Below are 27,519 nucleotides of genomic sequence, written 5' to 3'. Positions count from 1 at the left end.
GACTCTGCAAAGGTGTCTTGGTGTTAATATTCTGATCATTGCTGATGTCCAGAGTAGAGTTGATATTATGCAGGTACTGCAGTTCCAACATTTCCAAGATAAACCTATCTGTACCAACTTCCCACATTCTTCTTTGAACCATCACTGTAATACGCTTAATAAACCTTTCATTAAAAATTGCATAAAATTAACACTAATGCATCAATGCCCTGCTATGTTTTCCTGGTTTTTGCTTTCTTTTTGTGTTTTGTAATTTCATCTGAAGAGAGTTGCTCTCTGTCTATGGTTTGTTTGGTGCTGATACTGCCTGTGTTGTATGTCTTCACACTGTGAGTCAATTGTTGTATGTACGGTAACACCTGTGCAGTCAAAAGAAACACAGATCACAGAAAAAAGTTAATGATAGGCAGTAGAATTTCATGAACGTTAAAGACAGCTTATCAATCTGTATCTGATGGCCCACAATGCAAGTGGCAGGATTTACTGTAAAACCAAAAATTATTCAGTGTATTTTCACTGATAGATATCATCCACTTCATTAAACCCCAGTGTAACTGTTAAACAGTAGATTCTATTGTTTTACTGACAAATTTGTCATAGCATGGAATGAAAAACAAAGCTATTCAGCCAGTCTTCAAGTGATGACAACCAATGTTTGAGTGACACAAACAAGTCGCCTTCTGCGGGGTATATACTGGGAGCACACTATTGCTGTGGTCTTGGTGTGTTCCTACCCTCAAGATATGAAATCAATCATTGTAGTTGGACTGATTCTCCTTTCAACACAACCGGAACATTATAAAACCAAGTGACAATAAGACGAACATCAATATACTGAAATTAAAATGAAAACTCTGTGAAAATCAACACTTCTGCAATACAGTCATACAATGACCTTGAAGTCTTACCTTGTCATGGTTGAATGCTACAAAGATAGCTAGGATAATCAGAGGCAGTGCAATGTAGGAACCCTGGGCCAGATCTTGATCTAAACTGCGACGCTGAAATTCAGAAAAACAATATGTGTCACCTTGTTTGTTTAACTTTCACTAACAATTGGTCTGACACATTTGTCTGAATTCTAACGATGCTGGTCCAATGACAGAGTAACATGATACAGATACACGACTGTCAATACAGTGATGGTCACCATCTTTTTTAAGCTTGCTACTTCTGTTGAAACAACGAGGAGTAATCAATGCATTGTGGCAACTACTCTGTAACCACACAGGTGACAATGCACACTGAGAGCACATATCTGTGTCAAATATAAAATTGAGATTCCTTCATGCTGGAAAACTGAACTCTACAATTTTCACCAAAATGTGATGATATACAAGGCTAAAATTTTAAACTCTTTTCAATTATTATTTGATTTTGATCACTCACATTTAATGATTATAGTGCTCAAGTATTCTTTGTCACCACAATCATCACATTGTGGTAAATTATAGGCGGTGAAGTACTGCTTAGTGCGCCCTCAACGTCCACATTGTCAACAATATAGAGCAGTCCATATTTGCATTTCTTGCTGACTATACTTGGTGACCTTTTATCATTCAGTTTCCATAGCAAAACACCAGTGAAAATGTTCAATAATTTTCATTTTCTGGGCACACACTACTACAGAGAGCGACGCAGTATGATAAAATAGTACTGGTGTGACATTTGAAAACATACAAAAACACTTTTTCACTTACCTGTGGTTCAAATTTCATGGTGACATGTTTGTGATAACCATTGGTTGTAAAAGAGACTTCAGGAAGTGAATAGTCAAAGCTGGACTTGGCAAGAGTTGAATCCAACTTGATCAAATATTTCTGTCAATTTGAAATGGATACATCATTGTTAAATTCATTTTCTGTTCATCCATTAGCAAGGCAAATGAAATATGTGGAAAGTACTGAAAGAATACAATGATTAGACAGTTGTTATATGCTGAATAGATTATTTTTCTCAGTACAACATTTTCGCCTGTCAATTAAACTGAAGTCTTACACACATATTAACCTCAAAACAATCCCCAAAGTGCACCAATACATTCTTCACTCAAACTCATTCAAAATTCCACATATGGCAGCATTCAAGTATGTCACCAATGTGGAAGAACTATAAATGTGTAATTTTAAAAGTAAACAATGGCCCTGCCAGATGTACATGAAATGTTCTCTGTGCATGATAGGAAACAAAAGCACTTTGTATCACTTGTCACTCCTTTTTAAAGAATGAAATATAAACAGATGATGTATCTTTACACCAGTATACAAGCATGCATGGAGTAACTTTCTTAAAGGCCAGGGCTGGGTATAAATAGCAACCTCCCCCTGTTGGAGTTAGTTTATGCAAAGCATGGCTTGGGTGGCGTCACGCTCGATCGCTCCGTAAAAACCATGCCAAAATGGTCACAGGCGAAGAAACTTAGGCGTCCATGCACATGTACCTAACTATGAATGTCTAGTGATTGAATATATAGATATTTTTTTTGATTTGAGCATAAATAAACTTTAAGCTGATTTTGGTCGATGAATGTATTTCTCTTTGTCTTCAACTTGCGTGGCAAGCGGCCACAACAAAGGTCTGCAAGCTGTCAATCAAAAAAGGACGCGATACAGGTGTGAATCGGTAAACGTTTGCGATGTCAACATGTTAGGTACGCACAGCCATGTAATTAGATGGGGCGACCGCAGTGCAGAGCCGCATGCACAGGCACTCTTTAGCTGGGTAGTCTGCTAAATAGATCGATTTTCAGCTCGATCTATCGATCCCGTAGTCGATATACCCATCTATTAAAACACCCATTTAGATTGCAGTGCCGGCATGTCGACTACGGGATCGATAGATAGAGCCAAAAAGCGAGCACACTACCCAGCTCGAGCCCCTGTGACTGCAAGTATGCCACCCAAGCCATAGCGCGTTCTCGCGTAGACGTCGTACACGCCGCTATTTCCGATCGTTTCTTCCACAGAACTAGTCATTTAAAGTTCAGATTCAAGTTGTTTTAGATTTTTCTGTTGTGAAAAGTATTATTAGGCCTATTATCGTCTTGCCGTTTTAAAACATTTTTGATGACCTAAACGACATCGTGTGTTGTTCCATTGCCATGGACACAACTTCTGGCGCAATCAACGCGAACCTAAGTTGCGGTTTGTGCACGTGTCGCCCAATCTGCGTTGTCGTAATTCACACAAACTAAATGTCAATCACTGACTTTTTTAGATACATTTGTGACGTTCTTCTAAGATTCACTTGCCGACCGTGCAGTACTTCAAAATCACTTATGCGGCCTCGCGAGGTAGACAAACTTTTTTGGCAGATAGTTTGTGGAGTGATCGCTGTAAATACGAGTATTTTACGGTAATATTTGCACTAGCGCAAACAAGGCATTGTGCATTTTCGCGAGCCAGAGCGTTATTTCCGCTCCGTAGACCTACGCACAAGTCAAGCAAAGCTGTTGCCGTAAAGAGGTGCGTTGTTTACGACGATGGGCATTGTGTAACTCTGAGAAACGACGTTGTGATGATTTACGACGGCGCCACGAGGGCCAGCGTGAGTGGGATCGTCTGAGAACAGAGAATCGACGACTCGATGTGATGATTAGAACGATGTTTTTTTACACAAGATCTAAACATAAGCGTTATGATGAGGAAAACGCCGTAGATGTTATCTCCCGAAGTGGAAAGCACAGTGGCCTTCATATGTGGCCTTGAAATATGACGGTTCCAAAATGTTTTGTTCATCGTGTCTCAAATACCCCATCATTGCCAAACCACTGGGAAAGCGAAATGCTTTTCTTGACGGATGCGGCATGTTTCGCGTTGAATCGATAAGGTCTCACGCGTAATAGTCAACCGCATTTGGACTGTTTGGTGCATCACAGATGAGATCGTGACGGGGACAATGATTGTGGAAATTTTGTGGGTCCCGCTGAGCCCGATACGGTTTCACTTGCCAACACCCTGATGCCTGATCGCATGCACTCGCAATGCGTGAACCGAATGACAACGACCAGCGACAGAAACTGACCAATCTTTTTACGACGGCATTTATGCTTGCCAAACACGGGAAGCCGATGTATGATATGCCCGGATGTATGTACCTTCATTGATGTTTGACCTGCGTACAGCCTACAGGTCTGTGTGTTCCCGGCGTTATACAGCCTCTTGTGATGGGGGGCGTATAACGCCGGGAACACACAGACCGTACGCAGGGCTACTTCAATGTGAACTTTTGAGAAAAATCCGCGTCAACATCGGCGAAAATTACTAAAATAAGAAAGCCCTGAAAGCGGCTACGGAATTCGCTGCAAGTATTTTGGTCCTGATTATTACAAATGGAGGACAAGTAAAATTTTTGTGAGGACAAGTGAAATTGAAAATCCACTTGTCCAACGGACGAGTGAAGTGGGAAAAAAATTGTCAAGCCCTAGTAATAACGTTGTTAGTTGCAGCGGTTGGCGTGGTGTTCTACCTTTGTCATTACAGTTGAAGTCGTTGAAGTACACCTGTTATTGCTACAAGCACCGCGGCTTCACGAAACGTTGTTTCTCAGTGTACTGGTCTCGCCGTTATATTCAGTTACGTATAATCTGTTGTTTGCATGTCAACACATTGGCCTGTTTACAACCTCCTGTTCACACTAATCGTGACCGTAATTTGCAAAGACATAAACATTCGATCCCGCCCGTGAATGTCAAAGGTGAACGGCATTAACTTGATCCCGGGTATCAAGTCCCTGGCCTTTAATGCTACAGTTAATCTCTTGACACCTCTGGAAATGTAATTCAACTTGGCAAAGATAATTTGAACAGATATGCAATCTTTTGTTGGAATCTTCCACCATTCAAGGTAGTTGAGGGGTATATCAATGAAAGTTTTCACCAAAGACATCTCATTGACCCTATCACTGCTATATTGTAGTCTGATACCATTGTTTCCAATGGTATGGTTTACAATAACATAGTTGATACACTACATCTGGAAATAAGTAAAAGCACAGTGTTTACAGTATTACGTTGTGCTCACTCAGGTGACTGACATTGACTTTGCATCACTTGTTTGAATCCTACATACCTTACCATCCATTGGCAGTGTTGGGAATTGAAAGAAATTAGTATTGCTGAGACTCAGAGTGTGTAATGCCGCATCTAAATTATCCTCACTGTAAAGTAATACCTGATAATGAAGAGAAAGAGAGATACAAGATGGTTAAATAGGGACTGGTAAGTTGCAGATTGGCTAATGTCAAACCTATGATGTTCGTGTATGGTTAGTTTATGTGTTATCCATAAACAAATATTAAATGTTTGATACGCATTCTACCAAAGAAGGTGCCATTGTTAAATTTCTTAATTTCTCTAAAAAATATCAGTCTGAATTAAAATACTAGAATACTGACTTTGGCATTTCAATCGCTGCCATGGCAACCTGGAATGGATAACAGTACCAATACCTCATGGTAGAATAGAGCATGGAGACAGATATTCGAACTGCCACATTTTTATAATAATTTTTGATATACCACTCTCCTGGAGGCTCATCTTGAAGCTTTTGGAGTGAGAAAATGTTTCAGTCTTCAATTTTTTGAGAATCAAAAATTTTATTTTTCCCTCTGTGGTTAAAACAGGGATGGCAGCCATGAATGACTGATTTCAAAATGTGGCAAGTCAATAGCCTCGGCAGGCCACTGTGTTGCTAGCACAGCACACCAAACCAAAGACATAAAAAAAAATCCCAAAACTTACTTTTAGACTTGGAAGGTATTCCACAGCTGTGATGACATTTCCACCAATCTCAAACTGATTGAATTTTCTGAACACAATGATTCTAATGTTGCTGATGTCTTGATTTTCAACCTGACACATAAAAAACAACACAATATCAGAACTGGTCCATGGTATAGCAATTTACACTTAACAAAAAAAATTCAATACATCATCCGACAGGCTAATGCCAAAATACTGTACAGGATGTGGTACCCATTGCCCACTACCCAATGAAGCAATAAGGAGTAAAGTGCATCACATTCAAGTGTCAACCTTGTACCATACTCTGATTGTTAGTCAATAACTCTAGCCTTGCCAGTTCATGAACTCACCACCCTCTGAAAAGGAGTTCAGTACCCTAATCACTGACCCTAGGTGCCTCCATAATATGGTGATACAGCAACTACTGCCGACTCTTTCACAAAACTTTTCATAAGCAACAAAGAATATTCTACGCATCGTTCTTTTTTTTACATATTTATTCACTTATTCCATTACTTACAGCTGTTTATTTTTTTGTCAATAAGCTAACTTGTTTATTCATATCATTCAGCTTACCGTACCTTGATCATTTTGGACACCGGTGCTGATCTTTCAAGATGGCTGTTCTCTTCACCAATTTTCACTTTTAATTCATACGTACACTGAGGCTGTATGATAAATATTATCAAACAAATGTCAATTCTATGATGCAGCAAGGATGTAAGTGTCTGTATTTCCAATGGTTTTGTTCGATGACACAATCACAGTGGAAATCTGCCTTCTTATTGCAAAATCTGGAATTGTTAATTTCGATGTACACTTGTGTAGCCAACTATGTTGTTCCATTCAACACATGTCAATGAACTATACTAAAGCAGAACAAGCAACCTTGCGGCTGATGTAGCTATGCTGTGATATTTAAGATAATTGAGATAATAAGTGTGGCTGGTTTGTAAATTAAGGGAACACAAATGAATATGGGACATATTTGAATATCTGAAACAAATTTCTGAATGTGCTGTAGATATTTTTGGATGAGAAAGTATAACTTGAGACCATTTGCATACATCAGTAACAGCTGCAACTTCTGGCGCATTTTGCCTGAGTACTAACAGTTTACCGTATCTCAACTGTCCAAACAAACATTTTCTTTGACCAAAATCAGCAAAAAGTCCACAAAAAGATATGTATGTAAGTTTTATCAAAATTTCAACTTGTAAGTCAGGTCATGAATAAAGCTACAATTGTGTTGTCTCATTAAAAATAAGTGATTAATGAGCATTTAAATTCCTAACTACTTTTAAAAATTATCATGACAGAATTATTCACAAAATGTTACAAGGATACATGGCGACAGTTATCCCTTGAAGATTTACGACTAAACTTTAGAAGTGTATATTCCATGAGTCACAGACAGTTTGTGCATATTGATTTCTCACTGTTGTGCATATGTCTTTATATCCTTTTGACTCACAGATGAGGGTGTGGACAGAAGGGACTGTCATATCTATTCCATATCTTCCAATCTACTAAGAATACTTTCTCCAAATTGTACTTTTTGATTTGACATTACCTGTAATCCTCTCATTCTAAAGGTACCGTCTTGATCAGAAACAGTTTCTTCAAGAATCTCACCACAGTTGTCAGTACCTGATGCCTGTATTGCAACGCCTGGCTCTGCCTCACCGTTCAGCGATGTAATACGTCCATAACAGCTATGAAGGAAGAACAAAAATCAAATCATTTGTAGGTCAGCCTCATTTAATTATACTCGATGAATTACATGGAAATATTGCTGTGTCAAATTATAGTACAGAAAGAATTATGACACTATCAGTGCAAGATACAGGGCAGATTAGTTTATGCAAATTATATTAATGAGCATTGTTTTGATATTGAAATTTTATGCTAATGATTCTTTATCATTGAGGAATATTCATCTGCACAAAATTGTGCATTATATATACTGACAGACTAGCTAATGCTGCTTTTCTGCTGAAGTAAGTTTTGCCATGGCAATACTGCCCTCTGGTGTTGAAAATTGGTAGAGTTCTATCTTGAGCTTATTGACTGCTGTGGATCTGTGTGAAGTTCAAATGTCAATCAAATAAACTTTTTCAGGGTTGAAGTCTGAAAAAAAACCAAGAGAGTCAACTTGTAGATATTTGAGACTAAAACTTGACGAACCTGAAAGCCACACGTAATCCTTTGATTTGTAATTTTACTGTGGAACCTTCCAGAACGTCAATCATCTGTAAGAGATAAGAAGCATGGTGAATGATTTTTTATTCAATTGAAACACTCAACAGAAAATTGCTGTTTACACAAACCGCACACTGTGCACACTGATCATACAGTGTGTAAGTGTTCCCGTTATGGCTTGTTTGCACACTCGATGCACAATTTCTCCAGCTGCTCTTGCAGTGGAATTTCATGTTCTGTGCCACTTTAGTTTCAGTCATGTCGATTGGTATTAGTTTTGATAACAATTAAAATCAAAACTCAGGGCAAAAAGTGTAATTTCAGGGTTGATTAGTGCTCGTTGGCGAAGCAGTTGCTACCAAAATATGGTACGCATACATGTTCAAGGTACTTTGGGACTACATGACAGATTTATGCAACTCAATAAATTAGCATATATACATAAGACATGGCTGTCCCTGCACCAAGGGAGCCATCCTGCCCTTCAGACACCAAAGTCAAAGTTGCCCACCCACTCCAATTTTTAGAGGGAACACTGGATTGTGTACACACACCACAGACCGAGTACACAGATCATAAACTGTCTACACAGACCATACATCAAGACAGAAAAAATCCTGTGATGGATTAAAGAGAGTGTTGACTGAAGTAAGCAAGTTTTACACCATGAACCATCATATCTTTCTGGTGAAGGAAGTAATTTTACAACTATCAATATTACAACATAGCTGTAACGCAGATGTAATAGGTTAGCATTTTCCACTTATGGTAAGACTACATTTGAACTATGCACTTGTCTTTGTAACACCTGATAGGAGTCAGTAACTGTTGATCAGTTGTGTAGTAAATTGATCACAAGTTTACTTAAATAACTGAATGTTGTCAAAACATTACTGATTGTATCATACTTACCTGTGAGTTGGGTTCAAATCTGTACTCTTTCATCATGGGTCTGAGGAAATACTGGCCTGGTTTTAGGTTACTGAAATGCATGGTGCCGTTACTCTGAGTGAGGTTGTTGCTACGGAAACTGCCTCCACTTAGCGACAGCAACACACCTTGCAGTGGACCCTCTTCTTCATCAATAACCTAGCAACAAGCAAAAAAGAAAACTAAGCATTAATACATTTGAGAATCATCACACAATAAAGTAAATTTCATCTACATACATAGAATTTATGGAGGTCAAAAGAACAAGTATTAAAGCAAACTCTATCCTGAAATCTTTTCATCGGTTCTAGCATGGATTAGGAAGTGACATGACAGGCTGTCACATTAATGCAATTTACCTCGTTTACTACCTTGTATGCCCAGAATTTCAAGTGCCACAATCAATTACTGTATAACTCGAGTGCCGAAAGTTAACGCCAAATCCTACATCCAGTGTCTTAGGTATTGCAATTTTACTACATTGAGGTAGTCAAGAGGTTAAGTCCCGTTCATTAATAATTGTCAGCTAATGTATGGCTTGAAGAATAGAGACAGACACAAATTATGAAATGGATATTAATCACTGCTCTAAACCGGTGGATTTGTTCACAGTCAAATCATACAGCTCCTTGTGCATGTATACCACTGGTATCTCCCTTGAAATATGACTGTTTGTGAAAGTATGCAGCTCTCCTCCAATCTTCACTGTGTACCACCGATGTCATCATTTTAGAGTGTTCACCCAAATTCCATGTAAAAAGGTCCATCACCATTGATAACAATGGATTTGGACCAAACCATGGTGATGAAAGGGTAGACAGCTAGCAACAAATGAGAGTTGTACCTCAATAATAATCTCTCCAAGTTTGAATGCCTTGAATGATCCAGCCTTGCCTTCCAACTGTGTCATGATATAACCTTCCTTCTTGGCCATCACTGAGTACTGAGTGTGATCGTGTAGTGGACCAACTCTGTGAATAGGAACATGGCATACAGCGGTATTGTGTGTTTAGTTTCTAAACATTGCATCATCATTGTGTAATGTGTCATATTTTGAGTGGTTGATACAGAGAAAGATGCAAACAGATTTTTTAGTATTTGGGGACACAGTAAAGCTGCATAGTTGAGCAATATTTATACTGAGTGAGAAAAACTATCTGACAGACTTCCAAGCATTTTTACGAATCACACTGGCAATACCACCTCCCATAAGTACAGAAACTGTCTTATCAGAAGCTTTCATTGATATTTTTTAAGATTTCCACAAACACAGAACTGAAGACAAAACCATACAGAATTCACTCATTCTAAAGCCACCTCATCTCTCTATTTCCATTCATTATTGTGGTTGTATAAAGGCTAGTTGCTAATATCCATGTTTCTTCACGTACATACTTTCTCTCTCTCCCTCCCTCTACAATATCTCACCCTCTTCCATAACCACTAAACTGACTTCCATTCCCTCCCAATTTAACCTCCATTCTCTCTCAATCCAACTTCCATTCTCTTACTCTACCTTCCATGTCAATATGACTTTCATTCCCTGATTTCATTCCCTGATCCCTTCCTGATTCATCTGATTTCCATTCCCTCTCAATCTGACTTTAATTTCCTCCAATCTCTCACCTGTACATTCCCTTATCATCAGTCTGTGTGTTGATCACATCTTTGTTGTACTCATCAATGAGTTGTGGTGTTATTGTGATGTCAACCTCTGCGATGGCGGGTTCCACACTGCCGACCAGAAACAGACCAAGTCTGCCTTCAAAGCTGGCAATCACTGTGGGACATGTATCTGAAATGACAAATATCAAACAAATTACACTTTACTGATGACAACAAGTGTTCATTCTGCTGTGATTGTGATCCCTTCACATTACATCTTTCACACAATACCATAGTTTTAGCATTAGATCTGTCCCTATGGACAACTTTCTAGTACGGATATTTCTACTACGGACAGATTATTCAAGCCATCCATACATGCTTGACAAGGAAAGTTTTGCTAATCAGAATACAGGTTTCATCACACTTGAAATGAACCAGTTGAATTGTGAAGCAAGATGAATGAAGGACAAAATTAAAATATATTCATTTTGCATATCAACAGACATGTGATGACAATGAATAAATATTAATACATGTGTACAAAAATTCATGGTCGTCATATTGGAGCTGTGCAGTTAAAAACTTTGGGAAGCATGGAAATATGTTTAAAAAGTTGAACTAAATATTTACCACTTTGGACCAGAACTTCTTGAGAAGCTGGGTAGAAAAGCAATTCTTCTGATGATGGTGTTATAGTTATCTTCTCAGCACTCCTGTCAACGGGGGAAAAATTTAGGAGATTATGCATAATGGAGAACCAAATTTCTGTATATGTTAATGTACGCAAACAGACAAAAAAAAACAGAGGGATTTCAGTCCATTATATCGGAACAAACTACAGAAAATGTCGACGCTCAAGTACCAGTAATGAAAAATAAATGGAAACTAAAATAAACGAAGGAAGTTGAATTGGTAACTAACGCTTCAGAAAACCAAAACCTTCAGGCAATGTCTGTCTGTGACACAAAGAATCGATTACATCATCACTAACCTGGCCCAGTATGTGTACTCATACGTGAATGGTCCTTTCAGTTCCTCTAGTTGAGGCTCCTTAGGTTTGTCTTTACTTTTCTCTTTCTGTGATTGGCTCTGAAGTTGTTTCAGTTTCTCCTCTCTTTCAATTTCCTGCACTGACTTAAGGGGTCCTAATGTAGTCACTGGTTCAGTTTCAATGGCCGACCTGCAAAATTTAAAAGACATTGAGAAGATATACTGATTGTCTCTATGACGAAAGAACTGACAAAAAAGTAAAAAAAGTAAATGTATAAAAACTTTCTATGTTCAAGAATCTTCACAAGATCAATATTATTTGTTTTTTCCTCCAAATGTTAGACATTCGGCATTCAAAAAGTTGTTGTTAGTGTAAACTGATAAATACAATGATCCAGAACCACTACCCTTAAGTGGGAGTCTGAAATCAAGTAGGGTGATAATTATCCCTGCAATCATCATCAGAGATTGACTGTTTTAATTTCTTTCCTTGAACTGCCAAATCTTCAGTATTCAAGAAAGGTTTGCTTCTTTGAGCAGATCAGCAACAACATCAAGAATTCTAACCAATACAAGAACAGTTTGTGATCACATTAAGAGGGGCAGTCCAACTCTCCCGTATGATAGGTGTAGCCCTTCTACCACACACATATACTGGTACAAAGCTGATAGAGAATGGCAATATTGTTGAAGAAAGATGGAGATTTTACTGATGAATACAGACATGAATTTTGAATCAAATACAAATCATTGATTTGACTTACTGGATTGTCAGAGTGAGGTCCTTGGCTTTATCTTTGGTTACTATGGTACCTGTCATCAAATGTTTTACTGCCGTCAAGGTGACGATATCTGTTGATGTACTGTTGAAGTTAACAAAAATATGTGATGATAGTAATTCACACTAACATGTAATATTTTCACCCTATTTTCCAGTGCACAGATCCAACTACAGTATTTGAAACACTACAGTATGCAAATAGTGCGATGAATGAAAGACCATATACCATTCTTGACACCATTGTGCTGTGGTTACAGACTTTAATTCTGATCAAATACCTTCTATGTACTTGACATAAACATTTCTCATGTACAGCAGGATAAACCTTTAGGACAGGTTTCTGTCTTCAAAAAATTTGACGATACTTTGTGCTATACAATCATTCCAAAACATGAGATGATTTGCTTCATAATAAAATAGAATTCAAAATGTTCTTTTTCCCCCATACAGTTACTTTGAATAATGGCAGAGACTTTAACTTCATGTGCTCCAATAATTTGCACACTGGTTTTGGATTTTTCTTCTTGATTATAATAGAAAGTAGCATGAAATGAGCATGTATGGTAAAAATTGAAACTTTTGATTTTCAAAGCATAAAGTGCCTCAATACTTTCAAACGTCACAAGCAATAGGACTTAGACTTGGTTCAAGTCTGTGATTTGTGAATGTTTGAGTGGAGTGAACGCAATGATTTGTATTTTGCTTTCATGTGAAACGTGCGCGTGAGTGGCCGCGATGAGTAGGGTGAACGCGATGAGTGGGGTGTATACAGCGGAGTTTCACCCGGAATCACAGACTTGGCTTTCTTGCAGGGTTTGCGTTGCTATAAATTATTCATGAGATGACGTTTTCTGTACTCATATATTATTCATAAGATGACATCACTAAATTTTACACATTGGGAGGACTTACCAATAGACCCAAACGAGACGTGCATAAAACTCACATGGCGTTGTTGACAAAATGTCGAGTGCGATCACTCCCACAAAAGTCAGCACGACCTCTGTTGTATCACCGAAAACGCGTGAAAATATCTGTGTTGTTTGTGGGGCCCATGATGCAAAATGCGAAAATCGTCACCGGTTATTCAAGGATGGAAAAAGACACCTTCCTTACAGTTGTAGCCTGCGTGCCCAAAGCGATGTAAATCAAAACAATGTGGGCGACTTCGTATGTCACCGATTTTCCGCTGCCGGTTGGTGCGCAGACGAACACATCTTTTCCCTCAGTGTAACGCTCAACAACAAGCTTTCTTTGGAAATCTCGCATGATTAGCGATGGTCGATCGATCAGTAGTAAAACGCGGTTGATGTACGAACTTGATGCCATTATTCGCCCAGATATAAAACGTACTCGAACTCGATGTCTAGCTTTGCACGGAGATGACAACAAACTTTTTAATGCATACAGAGGTTTATTAGCGTTCTTCTTATTGGCCAGAATAACGGCGGGGGCTGTCAATCATTTTGTATTTGCTCTACGTCACTGTGTACACAGTCCGTCTCACCGCCTGTACTTTGCAAGAAGTCCAAGTCGGTGAATCCGGCAGAAACTAACTCACTACTGCGCAGACTCAAACGTGACACATTCAATCGCTGGGAAAACCTGGCGTGAGCTGCCAAATTCCGGATAGGTTTGTACGAAATAGGAGAGACACAAGGATTTTATTTTTTTTTAAATTCACCGACTTGAACCAAGTCTACAGCAATAGGACTGTAAGAAAGGTCAAAGGTCATGTTATGAAGTGTCATGATGTCATGTATGCTTACGTTTCATATGTGTATTCTTCCTGTTCAAATTTATGACATGACTTTGGACGGAGTTTGTACAGGCCAGCCTGTGACAGACAAACCTGTGTGTATCCCTTCTCCATTTCAAAGATTCCACTGTTTTTAGAGTTACTGGCATGGATGTAGTGCTGCAACAGAATACAAGTGTGAAGATTTTATAACCAGTAAGATGTTAGAAATGTTGATGTTTTGAAGATACATGTTCAATGCAAGTCATACCAACACAACTCAAATATGAACAAAACCCATAGATGAATGGCTCACTTCTTTTTACAATTTTTCTAATTTCTTACATTTTTGTAAAATACCTTGCAGTCCATGTACCGGTACCTACTCTTATTGTTCAAAGGAAAAAATTGATTAACTTATAAATATCCTGCCATGACAAGCATAGAATACCTCTATGTAGTTTGAGAACACTGCCACCAAGTGTTATAATACACCACTGACAGCTACGTCACTACACACTGAACTCTCCTACCAAACTCTTAAAAATGTAATGTTGTTTTCCTTGTACGTGATCTGTATTATCAATCATAGCACACTACTGTAAGTGTAACCTGATTGGTCCATTCTGTATGATACTCTGCCATGATTGGTTACTTACCAATGCTACACTGTGTGTTGTTGTAGCTTTCATGACGTATCCAGACTGTGTAAACTCTATGCCACTGATGTCACTGTCCACTACTGTTATTTCCACGGATTTCTTGTTCCAACACCAGTCTTCCTTGATAATGGTTGCTGCCAATTTACATCAAAGCAAAACAAAGTTTGAATTTTTGCAATGGTGATGCAATATGTGACATTGGCCGATGCAAGTAATTGCAGCTGACATGCAAAGTTTGATACAAATAAGATCCTGTGATTTTGCAAAGGTTTGGGTACAGAGGTAATTGGTGTGGTAACCGTGGTAACATCATCTGTTATCCAAGAACAACAACACACTGGAGAACCCCAGTAACATTAGTGGAGTATGGACCTTAAGGGGACAGATATATTCAACTCTCAAACTTGTCCAATACCATTTCAACTTGCGGGGGCTCATTTTGAAGCCTATGGAATTAAAAAAGTTTTCACTCGCTTATTTTGTGAAAACGGAAAATTTAATTTTCCCCCATAGAATTATTATAATAGGGATTATGGCGGCCATTTTGAATTTCAAATGTCAGTAAATACAGTGTATGAGGTCTCCAGTACAAAATTTGAAGAGTGGCCCCTGATTTTTATTCTCGATGTCAAAAGGCAATAGTTTAAACTTTGCTTATGGAAAGTTCAAGGAAAAGTCAAAGTCTTTCACCTTTGAGGTGCATATAATACTTTAGACTAAAAGATTCAGTCGTGTGCAGGCGCTCCAGTGCACTGCGACATACGACCCTTTACTACTACTGAAGGCACACTGTTGAAATCCTGTTCTCCAACAAAATTTTGTTGAACCAATCATATTACAGGAACGAGTTCATTGACAGTATGTAGGGTAACAAGACCGCCTACATCGCTCACTTATTATGTCATTACAGTCATTATGTACGTAAATAGCCCAAGTGATGAATATTCAACTTACACTACCATGATTTACATATTTGAGAAGTCGGTAATGTCAGTTGTGGGCGGTACTTTTTTCTTTTGAGTTTTACCGCGGCAATTACAGTGTGCCTTCTGTCGTAGTAAAGGGTCGTAGGTCACAGTGTGCCGGAGCGCCTGCACAAGAGTGAATCTTTCAGTCTAATAATACTTTAACAAAAATACAGATCTGCACACACTCATTGTATGAATTTGCATTGAATTCAAGGAAAATCACACTGATAACAAACTTCATCCTTGATACAGTCTGCAAAACACAAACTAGAAAGATGTAATGACCAAAGAAATCATCCATTACAAAATACAACCAACGAATGATAGGCAATGACTTTGGATAGTTCAAATAATACCCTGCATTATCTAAATAACACCTTACAGCTTTATCTACCAGGTACATTTACATCAGATATTTACCTGTGTATTTTCCTGGCAGTACATTCTGTGCAATGAAGGATGCCTGCCTTGTTCCCTGTGATATCTCAATTAGTCTGGCTTCTTCTGATCTGTCTTGTGATGCTAAGCTGATTGATAATGTACCACATACATCTGATAGATCACCAAATAAAACAGAAAAGTTCAAATTATACAAGTTATGAATCAAATCAAAGTCATAATTATGAGAATGATATATATCACTATGATTTAAAAAGGATCTATGATTGAGGTGTAAATGCAATTCTTTCATCCTATGAAAATGGAATCTCAAATCTCCATATTTTTGTTGGCGGATATGCAAATTTAAATCCCAGTCAATATGCCCTAATGTATCTTAAAATAATTCAAGTCCAATGCTTCATTTTCAGTACATCCCACTTGATCTTACACAGAGTACATATCCATATTTACTGAATTTAAGTAAAATTTATTTATTTTTTTTTTACAAATATAAATATCAAGGCAAATAATACATGTAAAGAAGGTTGTAAGAGAGTTGATGGTTATAAATATTGCACTTTAGATTCTCAATGAATATATATATATATATATATATATATATATATATATATATAGATATATTTATATATATAGGAAAAGATGCCTGCAAAAATGAATGTTTTCTTAATATTGAAAAGTATCATTATAACAGAAGCTCTTCACTGAAAATATTTGCAATTTGGATTTCTTTAAAGTAGAACACAGACTATTAATCTATTACAATCTGGCAGTATACAGTAGCACTTACCAAGGCATTTGATATGACCACTGATTACAGCTTTGAACTGTGTAAAGTCAATACCAGTGACAGGTTTGTTGGTGATAGTCACACTGTGCTTGGATGGAATCAGTTTAACACCAGCCTTCACTTCATCATCACTGACCACAACCTGAGTCAACAAGAGACAAGTGAAAATTTGTTATGAGATATCAGAGATAGAGTCTGTCACTTCTCTAGGTTTAACTCTTTAAACAGAATGGTTTAACCCAAATCTTTTGTCATAAATTGTCAGCATGGACCTGTTTACTTGGAATTGGAAGTTCAACAGCAATCCAGCGAAGACTTTATACCTATCCGCTGGAGGATGTGTCGACAATTATTCTGATATACCAGAGGTTACATCAATCCACATGTACTTAGATGAGCACTTTGATGGAAGTGACACGAAAGCTTTCAAATCATTCTGTAATGTTCTAGATGCTATATAATAACTGCATCTAAAACTGCAGCAATAACAAGAATGTACAGACTGGTATATTTATGCATTGATAAGCAGCAAAATGGTTGGTATCGTCATCCACTCCAAAGTAAAGACAGTACCACAACAGAGTTAACACTGGACTTTGTTCAAGATTTAAAGATTACTAGAAAAATATGTAGCAAAGAATATCAAGAATATCAAGACATTAAATATATCTGCATGCCTATAGCAGTGAGGGGGACTCCGAAGGTAGACTGCATTTTGGAAACTGATTTTCCAACTCTAATATTTAGTGATTCTTTCATTACCGGTAGTAAAGGCTTGTGCAAACATTTTGAAAGTCATAAGAACATTAAACCATTTTATTTCTACAAAAATCCAAAACAAAATTTATTCCAAAAACAGCATCACTGAATTTAGTAGTCTGGTCACCTTTAAATTTTAAAAAATGTGTTTTCTCTAATCCACACAGTGTCTTGTTTTCAGATGATTTTCATTACAGACGAGAATAGTTTCAATTTGGCAAAGTGCCAAATCATTTGATGTTGAGGCGTGTACTCATCAGAGGCAATAAAAAGTAACACAAATTCAAAGTTTTCAACTTAACATAATTACCTGTACATTATATTTGCCTGGCTTAACTGGAAAACAGTAACTACCATCTGACTTGGTCGGTAGGTTGACGGTGTCCTTTGCTGCAGCGCCGTCTGGTGTCAGCGTGACATGTCTCTCTGCTGCCACAGGCACACTCTCTGGCAACTTCTCAATGCTGACTTTTCCACACAGATTGAAGCTGATGCAATAGAATATTTACACAGAAAGCTATTATAGCCATCTGACAACCAACTTGAGCCATTTATTATATTTAAGGCCACTGACAAAAGTTAACTTGTAGTTTACTTGAACTAAAATAGCCAAAGAAACATCGAAAATTACAATTTTTGTTCTTTTAATATAGTTCACCATAATGATAATGTTTTACAAACACATAATATGTTCAGCCATGTTAACACTGACTTAGCCAAATAGACTATTTACGGTAGAACATGCCCTGAGGACAGATATTAGGACAATCAAAATTTTATAATTCTTTTCTGATATACCACTTATGGGGGCTCAGTTATTCTAAAGCTCTTTGTGTAAGGAAAATTTTTGCCATCTAGTTTTTCAAAAATTGACAATACAATTTTGTTTCTCTCCAAAGAGTAAACACAGTGATAACGATCTATTTGAATTTCAAATGTCGGTAAATCCCGGATAATTTGTTTCCCTGGTACCAACATTTGCATCCAAAATTTTATTCTTGATTTTGAAAGGAAATTGTTGAAAGATTCCTTGTGGAAAGTTTGGGCAAAAGTTTAAGTGTTTCACTTTCAAGGCACATACCACCTTAAAACTTGAAATTTTTGAATATCTATTAAGAACATTCTTTAGTAAAAGTCCACTGAACAGAGATCTACATAATAATTCAATTTCTGAGTGTTGGTTTGACAACTCTCTCCTCAACAGAGAGCTGTCCTGATTATATAGGTGTCTGTTCAAACAGGTTACACTACTTACCTGGATGCTACAATGTCCGGCAACTGTGGAGTGTTTGGTGTGATCTTGACTGTCATTGCATCAAAGAAAATATTATCTTTGATGGCTTCAACTACATATGATCCTGAAGTAATTTTATCAAGTCTGTATGTGCCATCTGCCACTGACTGTGTCTGTGGTTTGCCGTCTAGTTTGATAGAAACACCGGCCAATGGAGAGCCCTGTGTATGGAGATGAGAATAATTGACACAGTAAGTACAGAAATTTGGTCAGTGGAGAAGCCTGTGAATGGAGATTAAAAGACCATACAGTGAAAGTCCCGTTGACATATGAGTAGTCCTACCAGTAGTCTAATGAGTAGTCCTACATTACCAGGGGTGAGCAAATCCATTTTGAATCCAGTGGTCCCCGGACCAGTAGCAAAAACAATTCAGTGGTCCTGCAACTTGGTCTGGTGGTCCTCCTTTCCCCCATTTTTTTTGTAAATTGTAATAAATAAAATCACGAGCATAATCAACATTCGCTTTAATTTCAATAAAAATCAAGCGTAGTGATGTTGGGGTGATGTATTTCTATTGTCCTGATGCGCGTTGCGCTTCCGTTACACTGTTTATTCGCGTAAAGAGATTATCGCAACTTGGTCTAACATTAGCATAAATGATGACACCATTTTACCTAACATGCAATGAACCATCTATTTTTACATCCATGAATGAACTAAAGGACAATTCGCAGGGGTACATAGGCTGTGTTTCGTATTTACACGTGCTGGTTGCGTTTGACTGGACTACACTTGCAGTCAACACCAATGTAATCATTACGACCATGATTTCATTTCTCTTGATGACAAGACATCGATTTCAACACCATTTCAGAGGAACAGAGTGAAGAGGTCTAAAGTGTTCCGATTGTATAACTTTAAGTTTAAGTTAAAACGAAGTTCACATGCCCCGTCCGTGAAAACGAGTGCATAAGTGCATGGAGCCAGCGGTTTTCGAGGACATAGGACATCGAAACAAAAATGACCTTTCTTAAATGTAAATTTTCCTATTCGTAGCGGCATTGTTTTACAGCTACCGGGAGATCTGTGTGACACATCAAGCACTTGGCTCGATAGGGCTTCATGACACGCCAGAAAAATCGCAATGGGGTTTGAATCAAAACAATATTTTTCACGTAAAATTCCCGCCAATGGATACGTTTGATCACAAAAATTGCGTCGTCAGTTTATTTTAAATAGTGTTACAAGTACCAAATCAAGAAAATCTACCTTAAAATACCATGTAGTACGCAAGGCACAGCGAGCAGAAAAGATTTCAAAGAATCGATCATCGACTCTGCGAGGGTCGCAAAAAAAATTGCGTTCGGCCGAGTTTGGGTCATCTGCTTTTCTATTCTTTATACTTTGATTTGCAGTTATTGAATCGCTAAAATAAGTTGAAATTGCTTTCAATCAGATAAATAGGTCCCAATCGAACTTATTTGACCAGTCATCAAAACGAAAAACCATGAATATTTCGACTCTTCACACAACGAGAATACAGATCGTCAGTGGACGCCTTTTTCTAAATTGCGGAGCAAAGCATTACACAATAAACTATCAGTTTGCGTCTCATTATAAACCTTTATTCAAAAACTGGGTTCGTCAGTTTAATTTTACGTATACTTAATCACAAGAACAGACATCAGAATGAAACAGACCGTCATAATTTTGCAGTGTAGAGCGAACAAAAATTCATGTTCTCCTGACACATTATGAAAGACGCAATTCAATGAAAATGACCTAAACGCGATAGCGTAATCAAACGCCGATTTAGCGCTGAAAATCGATTAGGAATAAAAAGATCACCCACTTTCCTTATCAAGAAATATTGCTTGAATACACTGACGTTTCAAAGTAGCTGTATACTTTACGCGCCGATTCAGGCTAGTTTCTTCGTCAAAGACGACACCACCGTACCCACTCTTTGAGGGGACGCTACAGCTGGTGTGACGTCATCAACAGCGAACGCCAGCGCAACGCGCATCCTACCAGCTAATCCCCTCGTTCGCACATTTTGACAATAGCGTTTCCCGACCGATTGGTGGAGGGACTGTGTTTCCACATTGTCGCTGGACTATTTTGCCAGCTGTTTTCTGACAAAATCATATCTCAAATGATTAGCTATAGTCATTCAAAGACCCTGCTCTTTATGCAGAACAAAGTTGACTCAATGCAGCAGACGATCGACCACTGCTGTGTGAGCTCTATTCAATTACTGTACTGTCTATAGAAACAGCATGATCGGCAACTACAAGTCAATTCATGGGTACCCCTATTGACCCTGTTGCGGTGAAAGATGATGTAAGTGGCAGTGGAAGTCACCTGATACCAAATATGACCCGAGAATGATGGCAGTGCAGGACTGGCACCGTTGTGTACACGCTTGCGGGTATCGGATTGCGCACTTTGCTATCTTTTTGTATCTGTTATTTTTTGATTATCTACTGGTCCGTCGGACCAGACAAAGTGAAAAACTAATGGTCCGCGGCAAAAAATCGATGGTCCCGGACCTCGGACCACTGGATTTGCTCACCCCTGATTACATTTACAAGTTTTGTTACAAGTGCTATGTTCAAACTGAATAAACGTGTAAAAGTACAGCATTAACCCTTTGAGTGCTGTATTTTTCCCCCCAAAATTTTAGTGCAAGATTTTACCAATTTTTTTATGAACTTTTCTGTAACTTTTGTGATAATTTTGGATCAAATGAACTTAACATGTCATTGGCCACAGTTTTTAGCAAAATTTTGGCAAAATTGTAACAAAAATTGACTTAAATATATTTTATAAAGGTGACAAAAATTGACTTTGGCACTGAGAGGGTTAACGCTTCCAATATCATATTTTGGTATCCCCTATTATTTTCTTTTACAATATTGGACTCTTACATACATACATACATGGGGGTGAAGGGTATAATAATCTGTAATACTGATTAGAAGGAATTTACGCCGCACCAAGATGAAATACACAAAAATCACAGATATTATGAATGACGTTATTTTTTCTCAATATTGATCAGCTTCAGATAGACAGATCTTACCTTAGGACTATCCACTACTCTACCAGTCACTGAGAATCCTTCAACTTGAAATACAGGCTGAGAGTTGAGAAAACAAAATAACAGGTGAGATTATACAGCATATGATGAAATTTCATGAGAAAAATGACATGTATTGCTGTTATCATTTTAACAACCATGGTTTTTGACCAATCCTATTGCTTGATGGCCAGGTTTTGTTTTTTTTGGATGTTTTATTTGTAACAATTATGAAAAGTTTCAGTGTTTGTCAAAAGGTACAATAATACAGCTGTCAATTATCAGTTGTGGGTGATAATATTTCAATCCATCTACAACATTATGTATCTGGTTTACCTTTGTCTATGTTGGTCAAATTGGGTCTTAAAGTAACAACATGAAAGTGACAAGGTGGTAGGCAGCAGTAATTCTTGACTAATGAATTCATTTATTAGAATGCCTTGTACTGCTATAGATGGATCATACAGGGTACTATATGTACCTACCGGTATATTTTACATCAACTGACACACACACACACAAACACACAAGTGTGTAGATATATATACCTGTAGTTTAACACTGTCAAATGCCACGGTGAAGGTTAGTTTGTCAGGCACTACATCAAATGTGATGTGTTCACCTTTGTAGAATGGTACCTATGATAAAGGTCAGGATAAAAAAATTGTAATAAACAATTTAAACAATTTAAAAAATTTCAGATTTGTGTTAATAGTGAGACACAAACAAACACCATCTTCTGTTGGTGAATATTGATCAAATCTATCTTGTTGGCATTTTGGGTTTGTTAATTTTGTTTGTGTTCAAAAAGTTGAAAAACTTTCTTTAAATGCATCTAACAAACACAATTTTCATTTCTCTGCATTTTTCAAGAAAAACGTTATCACCCATTTCCCAATGAATCAGAGTTAAACTGTTGTGTGTTCAGTTCAGGTGTCTTCACTCTTACGGCCACCTCCTTTTTTAATACTATTTTTTGGAACTTTTTTCCTGTTGTATAGGTTTGGAAGACAGATGTTATCTTCAGTGGCAGAGTAGAGCAAACATGACAGAACACAGGTAGGTCATGAAAATCAAGTTGTAAATACTTACCACCCAGTAGTCTCCTGATGGAAGACTTGGAAACACAAATTTACCATTTTTGTCTGATTCCACATTACACAGCAAAGAGTTCTGATCAGTGCTGTGAAAACCTTTGACTGCGGTGAAGTCACAGCCTTGTATGTCCTGAATGGAAAACAAAGGATTTGATTAATAATCCTATCCATCCAGAAGAGACTGTTTTAATTTCCTATTTTGTCTCATCTATGTCTACAGTCACTTTAATGGAATCAAAATCACTACTATATTGACCCATGAACTTAACAACTTACAAAAACACGTCACTGTCAATTTCAGATGCACTCTGTGGGGAGGTGCTATAGGGTTCAAGCTGGTAGTACAAAACATTCTTGAAAGTCACTTTTACCTACAACTGTGACAATTTTAAACTCTCTGTAAATGTGGTGTGGTAGACTGTTGTAACGTTTTAATGTAAATACCATCAGACTTAAGGTAAATTTCTGGGGATTTTATGGACAGACAATAAAATGTTTGAATTAATGGAATTGAATCTGAATTAAATTACACTCACAATAAAATTGAAAAGATATTTTTTATCTGAACTACTTGACTATCTTAAACCGTACAAATTTTGGACGTCATGTTTTATTACATGTATTTTATCTTGAGTGCTGGAAAATTCGAAAGTATCATTTCTGTGTTTTTGTCATCACTACTTTATGTGATAGCATTGGTGATTTCTACCTACCTGTTTCTGTGAAGTTTTAGAAAATAATAGAAATGCTACTCCTTGGATGGGTTCACCTTCACTGCGTACTTCACCGCTGACATCGTAACCACTGACAACCAACTTGTCACCTAGGTTACCATTCTCCTTGGTTACTGTGTACTTTGCAGTTGCCTTGGAGATAAAATATAAATTGACAACCATGTTAAAATGAATAGATAGATATTAATATTTGGCCTTGCATGCTATGACTAGAATACAACAAAATAGAAAACTGTAGATTGCCGGTATAAAATATTAATTCTTGCCTGATCAAATGCAGGCGATATCATTGTTAATGTTTTTCAAGAATGTGTCTTCAGTGATAAATTTTGAGATTCAAACTTAGACAATGGTTACTGGTAAGACAACAAGCAATGCATTTAATTTGACAACTGACTTTACGTTTATGAGTGTGTACAGATCCTGCTTGCAAGGGGGAAAAGAAGCAACAATCTGTCAGACAGCTTTTCACACACAATTTATCAACATAAAGTGCAATGTACTTCATAAAATTACTAATACTATTATCTTTCTTTTAGTATTCTTATTTTTGGATTATTATCACAGACAACACAGATAATTATGATTAAGAATTGTATTTACAATTTCTAAATCCATAGTATTCAGCGTATACTTACCGACTCAAATGTCCACAATGCATGTGATGCAGTGACAATGTAATCACCTGGTAGTACTGGACTAAATGTGTATCTATGGAGGATAGAAATAAACAAAGGGTTTACGATGGGCTTGCATTGGATGTACATGTTTGTGGTGTTTGCATCGAATTTCAGAATCTCTTTTCAGTAATGGTACGTTTCTTCAAAATATATGAACATAGAAGCATAGCTGTGCTGGAGTAGATGTCAGAACATGAAATGTCTTGAGCATACAGCTCAACGGTTCTATACTAGGCCATTCTTTCTGAGAGACCACTTTAACACCATATAATCTTAGCAAAATCAAAGTTGGTAATGCTGCATGGCCTCCAAGCAGTTTACATTTAAAACTAAAACTAAAATTTTGTATTGATTTTCATCCCGATGGGAATCTATGAATTATTGAAAATACTGATCAAGCACATGTGTTTAATGAAAAAGGTACATGTGTAGTGTTGTAAAGATACCAATTCATCGATAATAGGTGCAAGATGAAAACATGAGTTGGCAAAATAGTATATGGAGAAAACCATTTGAGCACTAAAGTCAATTTTTCTCCCCTTTACAAAATATACCCTACTCAATTTGTCTAAGATTTTTGCCAAAGTTTTGATAAAAACTGTATCTAATAAAACATGATGTCCATTTGGTCCAAAATTATCAAAAACTTTCAGAAAAATTCATAACAATTGGCAAAATGTGGCAGTAAAATTTTGGTTGGAAAATTTACAGCACTTAAAGGTTTAGATAAGCTTTGTACATACCTTCCCCCAGTTTCCGTGGATACTTGTTGAATGACGCCATCTTGGTTCTTTTTCTGTAAAGCTACCGTTACTCCTTTGGGACCTTCATTTTTGCCTTTGCTAATGACCTGTAACAACAATGAACACACCAAATTATGTTGCAAATAGTTTTCTGTGACTGCATAATGTTACATACACAGTCACCAATGCTGTCTGTCCTTCAGCTGTTCACCCATTACTCACCATAAATAGGTCATTGATAATCAATGTTGATAACATTGGGCTTGTACAAACCATGACATTGAAAGCATACTCTTAACACTAAAGATTGTCTGAATTATATCTACATGTACAGTACCTTACTACAAATGAGAACAGTAGAATTTTGCTGCACTATAAACCAAAATGAATGCCTGTTATTTTAACACTGACTGGTTCCTTCCACCAAAACCACAGTGCATGTCTATACATTCACTTTTAGACAGGTTTAAGAGATAGAAAAACAATGTGAACATACCCTGCCAACAATTGAAAACCCTGTGAATTGAAAATTGATGTCTTCTCCTTTGCTGCATTTGTCTGTTTTGCCATCGATGGTCAGATCAACACTGCTGGGCTCTGAAATTATCAATTTATCAACATGTACACTAAATGAGTACCAAGAATATAAATATATAAATAAATATGCATCAGTGGTCAGAATGAATAAACAACTATCCTTAAAAGACAAAAGGATAAATAAATAAACAAATATAAAAAAATAGATCATTTGACATGTATATGTCAAGTCAGTATCTCTGTTGACAACATGGGACAACATATCATTCTGAAAACATGAGACAACATATCATTCTGAAATGACAATCGTGATTTGACTCACCAAAACTCCAACCTGCTGGAGGTTCAACTTTGAGAACAAAGTCACCCTGATAGAAAAAAATAGAGAGAGAGAGAGAGGGAGTGTTAAAGGGTAATTAAGTCAATTTCATCTCAACTTACATTTCATAACATGTACTTTTGCTACTGTAGCTCGATTTTTTTAAGTTTTCAAAAAAGGTCAAATGAAATCATCTTGCTCAAAGTTTGTTGATGCATTTTTATATTTCAATTTTATTTCACTTCTCAGCTTGATTATTGTTATTGTACATGTGTGGTGTTGGGAAGATTCAGATGCCTTCAATCATCTCAGAATGCTGCAGCTCACCTTGTCTCGCAGACTCATAAATTTAAATTCTAAAAAAATAAGACTCCGATATATGCAACGTTCCAAGACATTATTGAATATGAAAAGTGGAAATGAAAATGTAACTCACCTTATCATATATGGGAATTAGAAAATACCCGTTATTTGGGGCACAGTCTGTTTGGTATTTTAAACTTCCTTGCTTTGTGTATAGTTTTACCTGGATATAGAGAATGGAAAATTCATACATTATTCCATGGATCCTAGATCCAATAGAAAACAAAGAAGCAAGGCAGATCAGTTTATGGAGGTGTGTTGGCCGCTACAGCTAACACACAGCATCGTACGCAGGGCTAGCGAGAGAGTTGCCTACATCGACGGTTATTTGCGAAAAGTGAATAAAAGACTGGCATTTTTGGAAGCAATCGAGTAGCTGAGATAGGCAGGGATACGACTTGGGCCCAGAACGCTGAATTTCGGCAGTAATTTGGCTTTTTACGTCAAGTCCCAAATGGATTTGAAGTCACCGACCCTACGTACGGGTCTTTGCAGGGCTGTGGTGAGCGGGGCGGTTAGCTGTAGCGGAACACATAGCATCGTACGCAGGGCTAGGAGGCAAGCGGACGGTAAAGCAATCTGGGCTACATCGTTCGTAACGCTGGACTATAGACAACGGTTTGAGAGATAGCAAATATTATCAAGCAATGGCGGTAACTATGAAGGTAGTGCCTCCCTTTCAACCTTCGTGAGGTAACGATGTCGATGCACAGTCGCTTTTGGTTAGATACTGTACGCCGTGCATCAAACCACAAATGCTACCAGCTATACAAAGCTTATGCTGTGGATCGATGCACCCATGTGTGATCAATGGCGGCCATGTATGTAATGTACTCACCTCTACGAGCGAAAAATTGATATCAACATCCGATTTAACAAATCCTCCACAACCGAGAAAATCTTGGGCTCCTATTGACACGATTTCAACGATTAAAAGTGCTGTTATAGCGAGAAAGTGTCGAAATATTGTCATGATGAGCCGGTTCCCAAGTGTGGTAATTACTTTCGCAAAGATGGCGTCGTATGATGCATTATGGGTACTGAGGGAAGCCCTTTCCACCGGAAGTGAGGATTCCCATAGCCTGATTACAAAGGTCAAGTTAGGTCAAAACCTGGTCAGCTGAGCCTCAACTGCACAGTAAGTGAGGCTACCCACAAT

The 27,519-nt window shown here is 37.5% G+C and overlaps 1 protein-coding gene across 1 annotated transcript; it reads right to left on the bottom strand.

Annotated features, from left to right (window-relative positions):
* Positions 1-70: 70 nt before the first annotated feature.
* Positions 71-27,394, bottom strand: LOC139125367 (BOS complex subunit NOMO1-like). The gene is made up of 30 exons (XM_070691456.1): positions 27,199-27,394; positions 26,434-26,523; positions 26,001-26,046; positions 25,638-25,738; positions 25,142-25,248; positions 24,357-24,429; positions 23,698-23,850; positions 22,980-23,114; positions 22,436-22,525; positions 21,891-21,947; positions 18,826-19,025; positions 17,881-18,058; positions 16,812-16,953; positions 16,043-16,174; positions 14,652-14,788; positions 14,024-14,172; positions 12,238-12,336; positions 11,475-11,663; positions 11,114-11,196; positions 10,502-10,670; positions 9,720-9,846; positions 8,858-9,034; positions 7,931-7,995; positions 7,317-7,458; positions 6,325-6,411; positions 5,741-5,851; positions 5,070-5,171; positions 1,701-1,820; positions 909-1,001; positions 71-359 (listed from the first exon to the last, which is right to left on the bottom strand). Exons 1-30 carry the CDS (start codon positions 27,331-27,333, stop codon positions 213-215), a joined length of 3,636 nt encoding a protein of 1,211 aa, XP_070547557.1. The 5' UTR covers positions 27,334-27,394; the 3' UTR covers positions 71-212.
* Positions 27,395-27,519: the final 125 nt, after the last annotated feature.

Source organism: Ptychodera flava (assembly GCF_041260155.1).
Source record: "Ptychodera flava strain L36383 chromosome 3 unlocalized genomic scaffold, AS_Pfla_20210202 Scaffold_25__1_contigs__length_14229661_pilon, whole genome shotgun sequence".
NCBI classification, from domain to species: domain Eukaryota; kingdom Metazoa; phylum Hemichordata; class Enteropneusta; family Ptychoderidae; genus Ptychodera; species Ptychodera flava.
This window is presented reverse-complemented; position numbering and strand designations above follow the sequence as displayed.